Source organism: Mandrillus leucophaeus, unplaced genomic scaffold (assembly GCF_000951045.1).
Source record: "Mandrillus leucophaeus isolate KB7577 unplaced genomic scaffold, Mleu.le_1.0 Scaffold1344, whole genome shotgun sequence".
Classification (NCBI taxonomy): domain Eukaryota; kingdom Metazoa; phylum Chordata; class Mammalia; order Primates; family Cercopithecidae; genus Mandrillus; species Mandrillus leucophaeus.
Genome location: NW_012101304.1, coordinates 331,822 through 346,438, shown reverse-complemented (window position 1 = coordinate 346,438; position 14,617 = coordinate 331,822). Strand labels below are relative to the sequence as shown.

The 14,617-nt window shown below is 34.2% G+C and overlaps 1 protein-coding gene across 1 annotated transcript in view; it reads left to right on the top strand.

Moving 5' to 3' along the window:
- MUC19 (mucin 19, oligomeric) overlaps positions 1–14,617 on the top strand; it is a 205,316-nt gene that overhangs the window by 28,894 nt on the left and 161,805 nt on the right. The window contains 9 exon segments of the mRNA XM_011973120.1: positions 133–230; positions 4,346–4,556; positions 5,338–5,463; positions 5,937–6,060; positions 9,133–9,268; positions 10,904–10,996; positions 11,661–11,745; positions 11,910–12,047; positions 13,050–13,199. Coding sequence (XP_011828510.1) covers positions 133–230; positions 4,346–4,556; positions 5,338–5,463; positions 5,937–6,060; positions 9,133–9,268; positions 10,904–10,996; positions 11,661–11,745; positions 11,910–12,047; positions 13,050–13,199 — 1,161 coding nt within the window.

The following is a 14,617-nucleotide window of genomic DNA, read 5'->3' as shown; positions in this document are numbered from 1 at the left end:
AATTTTGCCTTTGTCTAAAGAATGAGAACTTGTTAAAATGAAAACATTTTACATTGCCAAGTCCATATGTAGCTTGAAAATAATGCACACATAAAAAGAATAACTGAAACTAAACAATGCTTTCTTTTTAAGGGCAAGATATTAATGAGCACATTGCCAATAGTAAAATTCCTGGTGATTGTCCCAATGCTGTTGGTAAAAGCTATGAAGTTTGTGAAGATGGAATACAGGTAAGAAATTTATATTTCATTGTGTACCAAATTCTAGCAATAGTTCCCTTGGTTTCTTTTTCAAAATAAATGTTATTGTGTATATTTAGGGTACACAACATGTGTACGTGTTTGTCTGGTATGTGATACATATGGATAGTAAAATATTTACTACAGGGAAGCAAATTAACACATCCATCATCTCATCTGAAAGATACTTCAACTTTTTTTTGTTGGTTTGTTTGTTTCTGTGGTAAGAGCAGCTGAAATCTGCTCATTTAGCATGAATAAGAGATACAGTACAATCTTATTACTTATAGTCTTCAGATTGTACATTAGATCTCAAGATTCTTCCAGCCCCTGTAACCATTGTTTTGTTCTCTATTTCTACAGACTTAATTTTTTAAAAAAGATTACACTTATAGGTGAGGTCATGCAACATCTTTCTTCCTGTTTCTGGCTTATTTCACTAGTATAATGTCATCCATGCTTATCCGTGTTATGATAAATGGCAAGATCTTGTTGTTTTTTAGGGCTGAATAATATTCCATTGTGCATATATGAGCCACAGTTTCTTTTTCCATTTGTTTATTTGTGAACACTTAGGTTGTTTCCATATCTTAGTTATTATGATTAATGCTGCAATGAACACAGGAGTGCAAATATCTTTACAAGGTGGTATTTCATTTCCTTTGGATATATGCCCAAAAGAGTGATTGCTGGGTCATATAGTAGTTCCTTTTTTTTTTTTTTTTGAGACAGTGTCTCACTCTGTCGCCCAGGCTGGAGTGCAGTGGCGTGATCTCTGCTCACTGCAGTTCAAGGAATTCTCCTGCTTCAGCCTCCCGAGTAGCTAAGGTTAGAGTTGCATATCACCAGGCCTGGCTAATTTTTGTATTTTTTGTAGAGATGGGGTTTCACCATGTTGGCCAGGCTGGTCTCAAACTCCTGACCTCCAGTGATCTGCCCGCCTTGGCATCCCAAAGTGCTGGGATTACAGGCGTGAGCCACTGCGCCTGGCAGGTAGTTCTATTTGTAATCTCTTTAGAAACCTCCATGATGTTTTTCATGATGGCTGTACCAATCTACATTTCCACCAACGGTGTGTAAGCCTTGCCTTTTCTCCACACTCTTGCCAGTTCTGTTATCTTTTAACTTTTTGATAATAGCCATCCTAACAGGTGTGAGGTGATAGCTCTTGGTGGTTTTGAGCTGCATTTCCCTGACGATTAATGATGTTGAGCACCTTTCATATACCTGTCGGCCATTTGTATGTCTTCTTTAGAGAAATGTCTATTTAAGTCTTTCACTGATTTTTAAGTTGGGTTATTTCTTTTTCCACTTTTGAGTTTTATATGTTCTATATAAATTTTGGATATTAATCCTCAATCAGATATATGGTCTACAATTTCACCCCTAATTTTTAGGCTACGCTTTAATTTTGTTAATTGTTTCATTGCTATGCAGAAGCACTGTTTTGATGCAGTCCCACTTGTTTATTTTTGCTTTTGTGGCCTGAGCTTTTGGTGTGATATCCAAAACATCACTGCTAAGGCCAATGTGCAGGACCTTTTCTCCTATGTTCCTTTTGAGATTTTATATTTTCTGGTCTTCAATTTAGGTTTTTGATTAATTTTGAATTGATTTTTGTGTATGGTATAATATATGGGTTTAATTTTATTCTTTTGTATATGGAAAACCAGTTTTTTCAGCACCATTTAGTGAAGAACCCATCCTTTCCACCATTGTGTCTTCTTTGTGTCTTTGTGAAAGATAGTTGGCAGTGTATGTTTGGATTTATTTCTGGGTTCTCTATTCTGTTCCACTGGTCTGTGTGTCTGTATTTACGCCATTATTACACTGTTCTTATTAACATGGCTTTGTAACCCTTCGTTCCAATTTAAGCCCTTGGTTCCATATTCTCCTAAGCACTCATACCTTCTTCTTAGAATTCTGCAACTACTTCCTATCCAATGTTCCTATTTTCTGTTTTTCAGCTTTGGTCTAGCTGCACATGCCAACATAATTTCCCCTCAAATACTATGATATTTATCATATATTAGTGTAACAATTATAATTTCCTTTGCATAGTGTTTTAGTTTGTCTGTATGGAAACTGACATGCTTCACCTTTCCACTATCATCTCTTGATGGGTACTGTCTTGATTCTTCTCTTACAGTTTGGAAATCCATGTACTATGTCCCACTCCCTTACTTTTGCCCCAGATATCCTTTCTGAATTGTCATCCCTCATATCTTTTACTTTCTTTTTGAGAAAGTTACAGATAATATTTTTGACAACAGCATTTGCAGATAGTTATCATTTACTTTGTGGATTTTCTGCACTTATGTAAGCTATTATGTTGAATTTGATTGACTGCATCCATTTGGTGACTGAATGAATCACACATTCCTGTTTCAACTAGAATAGAATTCTCAAGATCAAGAAATGTGTGGATAGCATTAATAAAATATGTTTTTGTTTTATTGGAAGAGGGTGTTGCAATTACAGCCATCTTGTCATCTTATAGCAAAGCAAATCACACCATGGCATTATACAAGATCATCTACCATCTTCGTTGTGAAATCTTACTTGATCTTTGCAGTTGGAATTGCTTTCTCTTTCTTTTGTTACCTTATGGCTCTCATTGGTACTTATAATAAGATACCATCTATAAAAATTGCCCAAGTTTTTCTCATATGTTCCCTATAAAATTAGATGTTCCATGATAATAGGGATTATGCATTGTGGTAGTTGCATAATATGTTGAAAACTTATTCCTTGTTGCTCAAAAGTGTTAGTTAAATGATTACATCAATTTACATTCAAACCAATGTATATTTACTAAGGACCAACTTATGTGCAAGATACTGTGTTAAGCCCAGAGCATAAAAAGTCGTATTTCTTACTCTAGAGAAATCTGTAATATAGTGAGAAAAATGTACAAAAAATAGTAGATGAAGAGTAATATTTGAAGATTTTATTTCACTTAATTTTATACGTCATTTGGAGAATGTCATCAGCCTGCCTCCAGCCTAGTTGGTACAAATTGTACACTTGGGCCGGGCGCAGTGGCTTACACCTGTAATCCCAGGACTTTGGGAGGCCAAGGCGGGTGAATCACAAGGTCAGGAGTTCAAGACCAGCCTGGCCAACATGGTAAAACCCTGTCTATACTAAAAACACAAAAAATTAGCTGGGCGTGGTGGTGGGTGCCTGTAATCTCAGCTGCTTGGGAGGCTGAGGCAGGAGAATTGCTTGAACCAGGAGGTGGAGGTTGCAGTGAGCCGAGATCATGCCACTGCACTCCAGCTCTGGAGACAGTGCGAGACTCCATCTCAAAAATAACAATAATTTAAAAAATTGTACATTTGTTCTACAGTAGCTTTTTTGCTTCTCTAAAAATAAACAAATTGTTAAAATAGAAAACAGCTATATGGTGGTTGAACTGTGTTGAAATTTGAGCTTTTTTTCATTCAATAATACATGTCATTACTTCCTTTACTAAAACAGAGTATGTTGTTCCCAGAGCAAATACACATGTCTCTGACTAAGAAAGGACAGAGTCACTTTATTTTATGGTCATCTGTTTGATTATAAACTATGGGCAGATTAACAGTTAAAGGGACAATATCCCTTCTGTCTATTATGGTATTCTATAAGGTACCATCCCAGTCTTTGGCATCAATCAACTCTCTTCTCACCCCTTCCATTTTCTCTGTTCTAAAATTCATGTCACCTTTAAAGACAGTCTGGATAAGTTTAAGTACAATAAATTTTGAAGTCATTACATAGCAATTCAAGATGCCAAGTATCCAGAAGTATTCTCTTGGGAGTCACTTTACTAGCTGTAATACTTCAAAAACCTCAATTTCAGCCAACGTCATTATACAACAATCCAAAATGCCGAGAATCCAACAGTATTCATTTTAGGAGTCATTTTACCAACTATAATAGTTCAAAAAGCTCTATTTCAAACAGCATCCAAGAACTTTCCTTGTCAAAGCTACAGGATATGATGCAAAACAAAAACAAAACCAAAAACTTCTGTATTTATGCTTTAAAAATTCATCTTACTGCCCATTTTTCTTACTTTTGTTGCCCATTTTAATAAAATATCATGCTTTATTTTGTAGCACTGTAACAAAATTATTGGAACCTACTTTGAGAAATGTGGAAAGGTTGCTGCTCTAGCCAATGACTACAAAATGATCTGCATTGATGAATACTGCCAAACTAGAGACAAAACATCTACATGTGACACTTACTCAGAACTGTCCCGCCTCTGTGCCTCGGATGGTCCTGGCACCTTTGAATCCTGGCGAAGCGATTCCGATGTGGTTTGTGGTAGGTTTTTACCTTCATTGTAGGTTACAACTCTGTAAGTTTCTACAGCACTTTATTTTTTATTTTTTTTCTCATTTATCTTTTTTTTTTTTTAAATCATACGTTAAGTTCTAGGGTACATGTGCACAACGTGCAGGTTTGATACATAGGTATACAGTACTTTAAAGTTAAGCTGTATTGCAATGTAATCTCAAATGATTCTAAGCCCTGGAAGGGGATCGTAGAGATGATGAAGTCTTGTTTGTCACATATACTTACAAGGAAACAGATTTGTTTAGGTAATGTGACTCGCCTCAAGTTGCAGTGCTTTGTGTTAAGATCTTAATTTAAAATGTTGTACTTGTTACAATCAGTTAAAGTCATGGAAAACCATGAGTCAGTTCTATAGAAAATAACTGGAAAGTTTATCAAATGTATACTGATTAGTACTATCATTTTTCAAAAAGATTAATAAAAAATGTAAATATGAGGTTCATATGCAAACATACTTTCCACATATGCTTAAGTCAATCCTCATAATACAAGTAGAATATAAATATCAACTTAAGATGAAATGAAATTACAGAAAAAATATATTTCCTCTAAATTAAATATTGTATCATAAATAATGCACAGGAAATTGGCATAATTTAGTCATATTGAGTATCTTTAAAGACTGACTTGTACCTTGTAACTCAGACTCGAAGAGTTCCATTTGAGAAGCTCCTCCTTAGAAGAGTATGTATTTCTTATATTTAGTTTCCTCTAATATCCGTGTATACATATTTTTATATTTCTTCAGAAACACATAGATGTCCAGAAGAACAACATATCTACAAAGAATGTGGACCCTCCAACCCTGCAACTTGTTCTAATGTGGCTCCTTTTCAAGACAGTGACTGTGTGAGCGGCTGCACGTGCCCAGAAGGTAGTACACCAATGAGAGTATTTACACTAAAACAAAACAAAAGCTAAAAAGAAAGTGGGACTCAAGTCATGTCAGAGTGATATCTTATTTATAGCATGACATTCCAACAATTTAACTATTTCTAATATATTCTCTTAGCAAACTGCAGAGGAGGGTTAGAGAGAATTTTAAAGCTAATGTGTATTTCCATCTCTACAATACCTGAGGGCTTCTGCATTACACAGAATATGCTTTAGTCCCAAATTGAGTGCAATGGGACTGTGCACTGTGTAGCAGTAACTCAGACTCAGAAAATTGTTTTCTATCCTCTTGCCAGTTCTCAAATTAGGAGTAATTGCTTTAACAAGAAATTATCATTTTCGGTGCATGTTACGCTTGAAAGAACTATCTCAAGAGTGATTTCACAATACGTTGCTGAACAATTTACTGATGTTTGTAGAGTTTTGAGGTCAACTTTATACAATGTGTTCTAGGTTATCTGTTGGATGATATTGGAGAGAAAGGAAAATGTGTATTAAAAGCTGAATGTCCCTGTGAATCCAGTGGAAACGTGTATCAGCCAGGAGAAGTCCGAGAAGGTCCTTGTGGTTCTCAGTGGTACGTGTGTGCTTTTTGTTCACATATTATTGATGGTAAAATAATACCAATATTTTTACATAATTTGGAAAGATTCCTAAATGCACCCTTAAAATAAACCTTTAAGAAATCAAAAGCAATATCACTGCATTTTCTGTGTTGTTGGTGTTTTGTTTTTAGACTCAGTGTGTTTTTTATTATAAAATATATGATCTTTCTGTGTATCTTTAGAAGATAATGCTCACTAACAGAAACAGTGTTTTCAATAGTAAACCACTTGGTAGTTGCAAATATAGAGCAAAGTATAGTATAAGATTTTGGTTATAATAAGGAAACAATAGTGATGCTAATTGTGCCAAGAATATTTAATAAAACGTACAGTTAGAAAGAGCCAAATACTTTTCAAATAGGTTTTATATGTGGCGAGATTGGTGAAGATGAATAATATATCTATTCAGCAGTAAATTCTAATGTACCAAAAGTTATTGTAGATTATTTCACTATTAATTGAATACTCAGCTTTAGTCTTCCTTCTAAGTTCTACAACGATGTAATGACCATTGAGATTTCCCCATTCTTCATTATGGCTTTTCTCTGAAGCTCTAAATTTCTGCAATACTACAAAATACTTTTTTTTTTTTTTTTATACTTTAAGTTCTAGGGTACATGTGCACAACGTGCAGGTTTGTTACATATGTATACATGGGCCATGTTGGTGTGCTGCACCCATTAACTCGTCATTTACATTAGGTATATATCCTAATGCCATCCCTCCCTGCTACTCCCTCCCCACAATAGGACCCGGTGTGTGATGTTCCCCTTCCTGTGTCCAAGTGATCTCATTGTTCAATTCTCACCTAGGAGTGAGAACATGCGGTATTTGGTTTTCTGTTCTTGCGATAGTTTGCTGAGAATGATGGTTTCCAGCTGCATCCATGTCCCTACAGAGGACACGAACTCATCCTTTTTTATGACTGCATAGTATTCCATGGTGAATATGTGCCACATTTTCTTAATCCAGTCTGTCACTGATGGACATTTGTGTTGATTCCAAGTCTTTGCTATTGTAAACAGTGCCACGATAAGCATATGTGTGCATGTGTCTTTATAGCAACATGACTTATAATCCTTTGAGTATATCCCCAGTAATGGGATGGCAGGGTCAAATGGTATTTCTAGTTCTAGATCCTTGAGGAATTGCCACTCTGTCTTCCACAATGGTTGAACTAGTTTACAGTCCCACCAACAGTGTAAAAGTGTTCCTATTTCTCCACATCCTCTCCAGCACCTATTGTTTCCTGATTTTTTTAATGATTGCCATTCTAACTGGTGTGAGATGGTATCTCATTGTGGTTTTGATTTGCATTTCTCTGATGGCCAGTGATGATGAGCATTTTTTCATATGTCTGTTGGCTGTATGAATGTCTTCTTTTGAGAAGTGTCTGTTCATATCCTTTGCCCACTTTTTGATGGGGTTGTTTGTTTTTTTCTTGTAAATTTGATTTAGTTATTTATAGGTTCTGGATATTAGGCCTTTGTCAGATGAGTAGATTGCAAAAATTTTCTCCCATTCTGTAGGTTGCCTGTTCACTCTGATGGTAGTTTCTTTTGCTGTACAGAAGCTCTTTAGTTTAATTAGATCCCATTTGTCAATTTTGGCTTTTGTTGCCATTGCTTTTGGTGTTTTAGACATGAAGTCCTTGCCCATGCCTATGTCCTGAATGGTATTACCTAGGTTTTCTTCCAGGGTTTTTATGGTTTTAGGTTTAACATTTAAGTCTCTAATCCATCTTGAATTACTTTTCGTATAAGGAGTAAGGAAAGAATGCAGTTTCAGCTTTCAACTTATGGCTAGCCAATTTTTCCAGCACAATTTATTCAATAGGGAATCCTTTGCCCATTTCTTGTTTTTGTCAGGTTTGTGTCAAAGATCAGATGGCTGTAGATGTGTGGTATTATTTCTGAGGGCTCTGTTCTGTTCCGTTGGTCTATATCTCTGTTTTGGTACCAGTACCATGCTGTTTTGGTTACCGTAGCCTTGTAGTATAGTTTGAAGTCAGGTAGCATGATGCCTCCATCTTTGTTCTTTTGGCTTAGGATTTTCTTGGCAATGCGGGCTCTTTTTTGGTTTCATATGAACTTTAAAGCAGTTTTTTCCAATTCTATGAAGACAGTCATTGGTAGCTTAATGGGGATGACATTGAATCTATAAATTACGTTGGGCAGTATGGCCATTTTCACAATATTGGTTTTCTTCCTTTCCCTGAAATGTATTGTGTCTCTGTGGGGACATAATTTGGCTCAATACAAAATGCATTTTCTCTACAAATGGAAAATGTTTTATTTTGGTAGTAATAATCAATATTAATTTATATTGTTTATATTAATAATTCATTGTAATTTGTATGAAGAATTATAAATAATAGTACGTATAATTTATTGAATGTCTATAACAGTACTGTTCAAGAGAAATATAATTTAGGCTACAAAAATGATCCACATATATCATTTAACAGTTTTTAGTTGACAAATTTTTAAAAGACATAAAGAAACAGGTGAAATTAGTTTTAGTCATGTATTTTATATAACCCAATATATCTAGAATACTATTATTTAAACATAACATTAATATGAAATCAAGTTAGTGAGGGATTTTACAATATTTTTTTCCTATAAGTCTTCAAAATCTGTATGTGTTTTACATCTATAGTGGGTCTCAATTGAGATGAGACACATTCCAAAAGCTCGCTCTATGTATTGTGTGGTGCAATTCTACAATGTGGTTTGTAGCAGGTATTTTAACACTGATAATGTACTGTGTTCCATTTAAAAAAATCTCTGAAATCCAGATTATAAGTTTTATATACTTAATTCATGAGAAGTTATCATTATAGTCAAGGCTTCTAAAATATTAGGATACCACCATCAATGAGACGTTTTATTAGAGCTGAGATATTGGGTGGAAAATAAAAATGGTCGAATAAAGCTTAACCAAATGTCTTAACTTGTGATGAATTTTTAGTGTGAAATTTTATTTGAACCGTAGAGAACATACAATTGATAACCCTTAATATAACCATTACATTTTAACAGCACATGCCAAGATGCAAAATGGTCTTGCACTGAAGCATTATGCCCTGGAAGATGTAAGGTGGAAGGAAGTTCCCTTACCACCTTTGATGGTGTTAAGTACAACCTTCCTGGAAACTGCCACTTCCTGGCCATTCACGTATGTAATAGCCTGCAATATTTGAGCAAACTGATATACAAACAAAGCTATTCTTCAACCAATTTAAAACACAGTCTTCACCTTGAATTAGTATTTAAAGAAATAAAAAATGAACAATCCTTCAATTACTGGTTATGTATTTCAGTATGTTTTCTATCACATACTGGCACTGATGGTATTACCTGTCAGTATTAAATTAACGTTACCTGTCCTCCTTGGAAATTCCCTGCAAAAAAACAACCTAACAAATAGAACCCTTTTCATTCACTCATAATCATATGAATACACTGGGAATTTATTTCATTCTTCTACTTTTCTTTGTGTGTGGTCACTACTGCTTCAAATAAAATAATCTTTTACATTCCATGAAGCATCTTCTGCTTTCATTATTATTTCCTTAAATTTATTTTTAGTTTTTATAATACAACAGTATCACTATGATAGAGGCTATTCTTACATTTACATTCTTTTCAGTACTAAAATTTTAAGTCATTTGAATTTCAATAAAAGAGTGATTCCATTTTGTAGTTTGTGCTACAAAGAACTGGCAATCTAGTCCACCTGAGAGTTAGTGATTTTATATAATCTTTTTGGTAAGAAATGAAGATGAACAGAATTTGTGAATCCTGAAGTGATAAATGTTGGTTAATGTCCTGTAAGCTACAAAATGTAGTTGCTGCTACTAAAAGTCACTCTTCCAAAATAAAGCTTCTTGATTGCCTACCAACATAATCTGCCTTTCCTTCTTCTTCTTCTTTTTTTTTTTTTTAATTTATTTGAGATGGAGTTTTACTCTTGCCGCCCAGGCTGGAGTGCAATAGCTTGATCTCAGCTCACTGTAACCTCTGTCTCCTGGGTTCAAGTGATTCTCTGGCCTCAGCCTCCTGAGTAGCTGGGATTACAGGCGCTTGCCACCACGCCTGGCTAATTTTTGTATTTTTAGTAGAGACGGGGTTTCACCGTGTTGGCCAGGTTGGTCTCAAACTCCTGACCTCAGGTGATCTGCCCACTTTGGCCTCCCAAAGTGTTAGGATTACAGGCGTGAGCCACTGTGCCAGGCCTGCCATTCCTTCTTTTTATGCTCCTCTAAATCCATTAGGATACAGGATGGGGAAAGTAAGAGGGGAAAATGACAAAGCATAGGGAACATTTGCTTCTTATAGATTACAGATTTCCAGACATTGAAATGAGATCTGGAAGTCTATGTTTGATATGACTTATATTACAGTTTAACAAATTAAATGACTCTCACATTGGATTTAAATAGACATTGCGAACTGTCCAGAGAAGCAGCAAACTATGTTACTGCTAATTCCTAAGAGTCCTTATGTGGCAGTATATTCCCTTTGGGAAGACAAAAAGTAAAAATAAAATTTAAAAATGATGACTATGAAAATTCATCAATGGTAAACTACATGGATATAGTTTATGCAAGATACTAAGCTCTTGGCCAGTCCAGAGGCTGTACTATGGGCTGAACTTGGTTTCTATTCTTAGAGCACTCTGATTGTAGTAGGAATTGTACATATTTAAAATTCAAACGCTCATTGTGAATGAATTACATAGTAATAGCATGCCAGAAATAGCATTAAATGACATTCTAATAAACATTTTAATGAAATGTATTTTTTACAGAATGAAGATTGGTCTATTAGTGTTGAGCTCCGTCCATGCCCAAGTGGTCAGACAGGAACATGCTTAAATAGCGTTACACTTCTTTTGAATTCTGTAAGTAATCAGCTTCCTAAGGCTTATTCAGAGTCAAATCATATCACTTATTTTATAAATTCAGGATTTTTGAGGTTGAAGAAGAGAAGCTTTACTATGTATACTCAAAGCTTAAGTAAAATTGTATAGAAAATTGATAAAGTCTCTGGAAGTGCCAGCTAGTTGCAAAAGTCCTGAAGTATATCAAAATCATCATAGATATACAATTAATATGTTGATTATGGATCAAATTTATGTGTTCATTGAAATGTTAAACTTTGCAGACCATTTATGAAGGAAGGCAATGGCATTTGTTTAGAGCTTTATTTATTTGAAATTGACATTATAAGTGGAAATAGACCTAAATGGGAAGGGAGGATGAGTAGTTTGGACTTTGACCTTCACAGGCTGTTTAACCTTTGGATACCCAAGTTACCGTCTTGGGTTTCCATTTCTGCATTCACATGTTGGGGATGAAGATTTATTTACAATCTGGTACACAGAGTTGGTATGAGAAACAATGAAGCAAAGTGTGCCTTAAAAATGCTTTAAAAATGTATTTTAGATATTTATTAATTAATCCTATAGCATTAAACATCTTATGACATAAAAGTTTGGGTTCATATATTACATTAAAATTAATACTGTAAGTTAATATTAACTAACAAAGTGTTTTAAATATTAGTCTGTTCCAGTTGACAAATACATATTCAGCAGTGATGGAACAGTCACAAATGACAAGATTAGAAATCAAGGTTATTACTATTCAGGTAAGTTTAAGAACAACATTTTAAAATAAGTGTAAGATGCAGTCATTTTTTCAATTTTTAAAGCTATTACATTTCTGATTTTTAACAGATATCAAAATATTAAAGTATTTTAAGAAAGTAAGAACTGTTGAACATGTAATTAATGTTCTTAATTATTTTAACAGATAAAATACAGATTTTCAACGCATCTTCCTCATACCTTCAAGTAGAAACATACTTTCACGTAAAACTACAAATACAAATTGTTCCTGTGATGCAATTATATGTTTCTATGCCACCCAACCAATTCACAGACACTGTGGGTAAGTCCTCTGGATTAAGTTTTATTCCCAAGGCTGAAATATTACCATCACTTATTCTAATTTCTTAATTAGATAATTAATTAATAACAGTAAGCCAATAAACCATTTTGACTTAATCTTTCCTTCCACGTTGTAGTAAAATAATTCCAACTTACTCGTCATAGTAAAGATGGCTTTACTTATTACAAAATCTATTCCCTAAAGATTTTAACAATTTAAATTTTTAAACATTTTAAATTAACGCTTTTATTTAAATGAGATTTGATAATATATGTGTTAATGTATCACTTTGCTAGTGTGTACTACTAAGGCTTTAAACCGTAGTTGAATAAATGAAAATATTATAGATATAAATCTTTTGAAAATCACAGTTTATATAAAAGCTACACTGTGACTTGTCTTTCTGGGAGATCATATGGTCATTTCTGTCACTGATGTTTTCTGTCTTATAAATCAGTTATTAACTACAGCCATAAATGTTGAGCAAAACAAACAAAGATTATGGCAAGTGCCACAAAGACTAGTACCTAATAAACAGCAGAAGCTTTTGTAACACACCTGTACTTGAGAAGGTAACTTATTTACACAAAGGAATAGATGTAACTCATAGGTCAGAAGGGTCTGGGTTAAAAAGGCATATAGCACTCAATATGATTCAACTATCCACACTGAAATCGTGCAAATGTGAGTCATAAGTTCCTACTTAGAAGCACACTTTCTGCTGGCTCCTCCAAAGAGATACAAGTTACAGCGACAAATAGGAAAAAGACAGTATTCATGGCAAATGGTGTTTCAGTGCTCCTGGAATGCGAATGAAAGGGAATTTGGGTGAAATCTGAAATGCCATGACATTTTACTTAATGTGTGAAGGCTAAACAAGGCATATTCTCAGGTAGCTTCTACAGGTTTTCTCTTGGGCAAAGAACTGAATGTGCAGTGAGGATGTGAATCCAAAAAATTGAGTAGGTGAGGTGTGAAACTTTGCTGTGTGCTTTTATACAGGACTCTGTGGTTCCTACAACAACAAAGCAGAGGATGATTTCATGTCAAGTCAGAATATATTGGAGAAGACATCTCAAGCATTTGCTAATTCTTGGGAAATGATGTCCTGTCCTAAAGGAAACCCCTCTTCATGTATTAGTATAGAAAAAGGTAATGTTAATTGACTATTGAAATCTGTAATTACATATTTGGTGCTAGGAATTATGTACTTATTTTGGTAATAATATGAACACGTCAGATAATCCTGGCTTTAGTTAGTTTTTGTTGTATTGTCTGAATTTTGGAGGACACAGCAGAAAAGCAGTCTGGTTGGCTGATCTTATTCCTACAAAACAAATAGTTCATGGGAGTTCATCTTGGTTGTTTGCTTTTCTATACCTACTCTTTTCCTTCTTACATAATTTTCACTGTCACTATAGAATAACAAGATTAGAAGAGATTTGGGGCACATTTAGTTCTTCAATTATTCCCTCCTTTAACTTAGTTATAAAAATAGTCATTGGTTGAACTAGCAAGACTCGCCCAAACTGGTGAAGCCACTTGATGATAGAGCTGTGGTTGGGTCCAGGTGTCCTAACTACTGCTGTGCAAGCCCCAATACAGACATTAATTAAACTTTACACTGGTATGATTCAGCTTACATTTATGCTTACCAAAAGGCTTTTAAAATATTAGTTCAATTTATTTCTACCAAAACTCATGAGCAGCATGGGCGGGACTATTATCCCCACTAATGTAGATAGTGGGGATAATGGAGCACAGAGAGGGTTAATAAAGATCCCTAGTGAATAAGGATGACAGATGAGAAATTCAAGTATTTTGAATCCAAGTCATGCTTTGGTCGCTCCTCTGGTATTGCTGATACTAATAAATGCTTCATTTTGTGTTGCTTCTTTCATTAAAAAAAAGAGTGCAATGGAAGCTAAGTTAAAATATATTACATTGACATGTTAATTAGTTGTTTCTAAATTAATATATACTTGAAATAGTCTTATCAGATTATCATAATATTTTAACATTACTAAGGCAATTCCTTTTGAAAGCCTTGTCTACTAATTTTGATTTAAAAGAGTTGGTAGAAGCATTAATGTAAACATCATAATACATATTTCAGGGTTTTGATTATCATATTATTTTGATTTTGGAGTGTTGCAATGAAAACAGTTATAATGAGAATGTATATCTCATAAGATACCAAGTCAATTTATGTTAAGCAGACTAAATGCCACCACTTTGGAGAGATATAGAAATTAATTAAATTTAATTTTCAGTGTTTTACATTTAACTTAACATAAAATACAGAAAATTAAACTGTATTTTAATAAGCTGCTAGTAATATTTAGATAAAAAGTGATGATACTGGGTTGCCAATTTGTTAAAATTTTGGAAATAATTGGTCTCAGTTTGTTTTTAATAGAGACAGCTTCCTCTATTACCAAAAATCTTTAGGCCAAGCACTTATTACTCAGATGCTATTGTTATGATTTTTATTTTTGTTAATTTAATACTATGCTAGTTATTTATAGGCCAATGAAATATCAATTAAAAAACAAAACAAAATTGGTGTG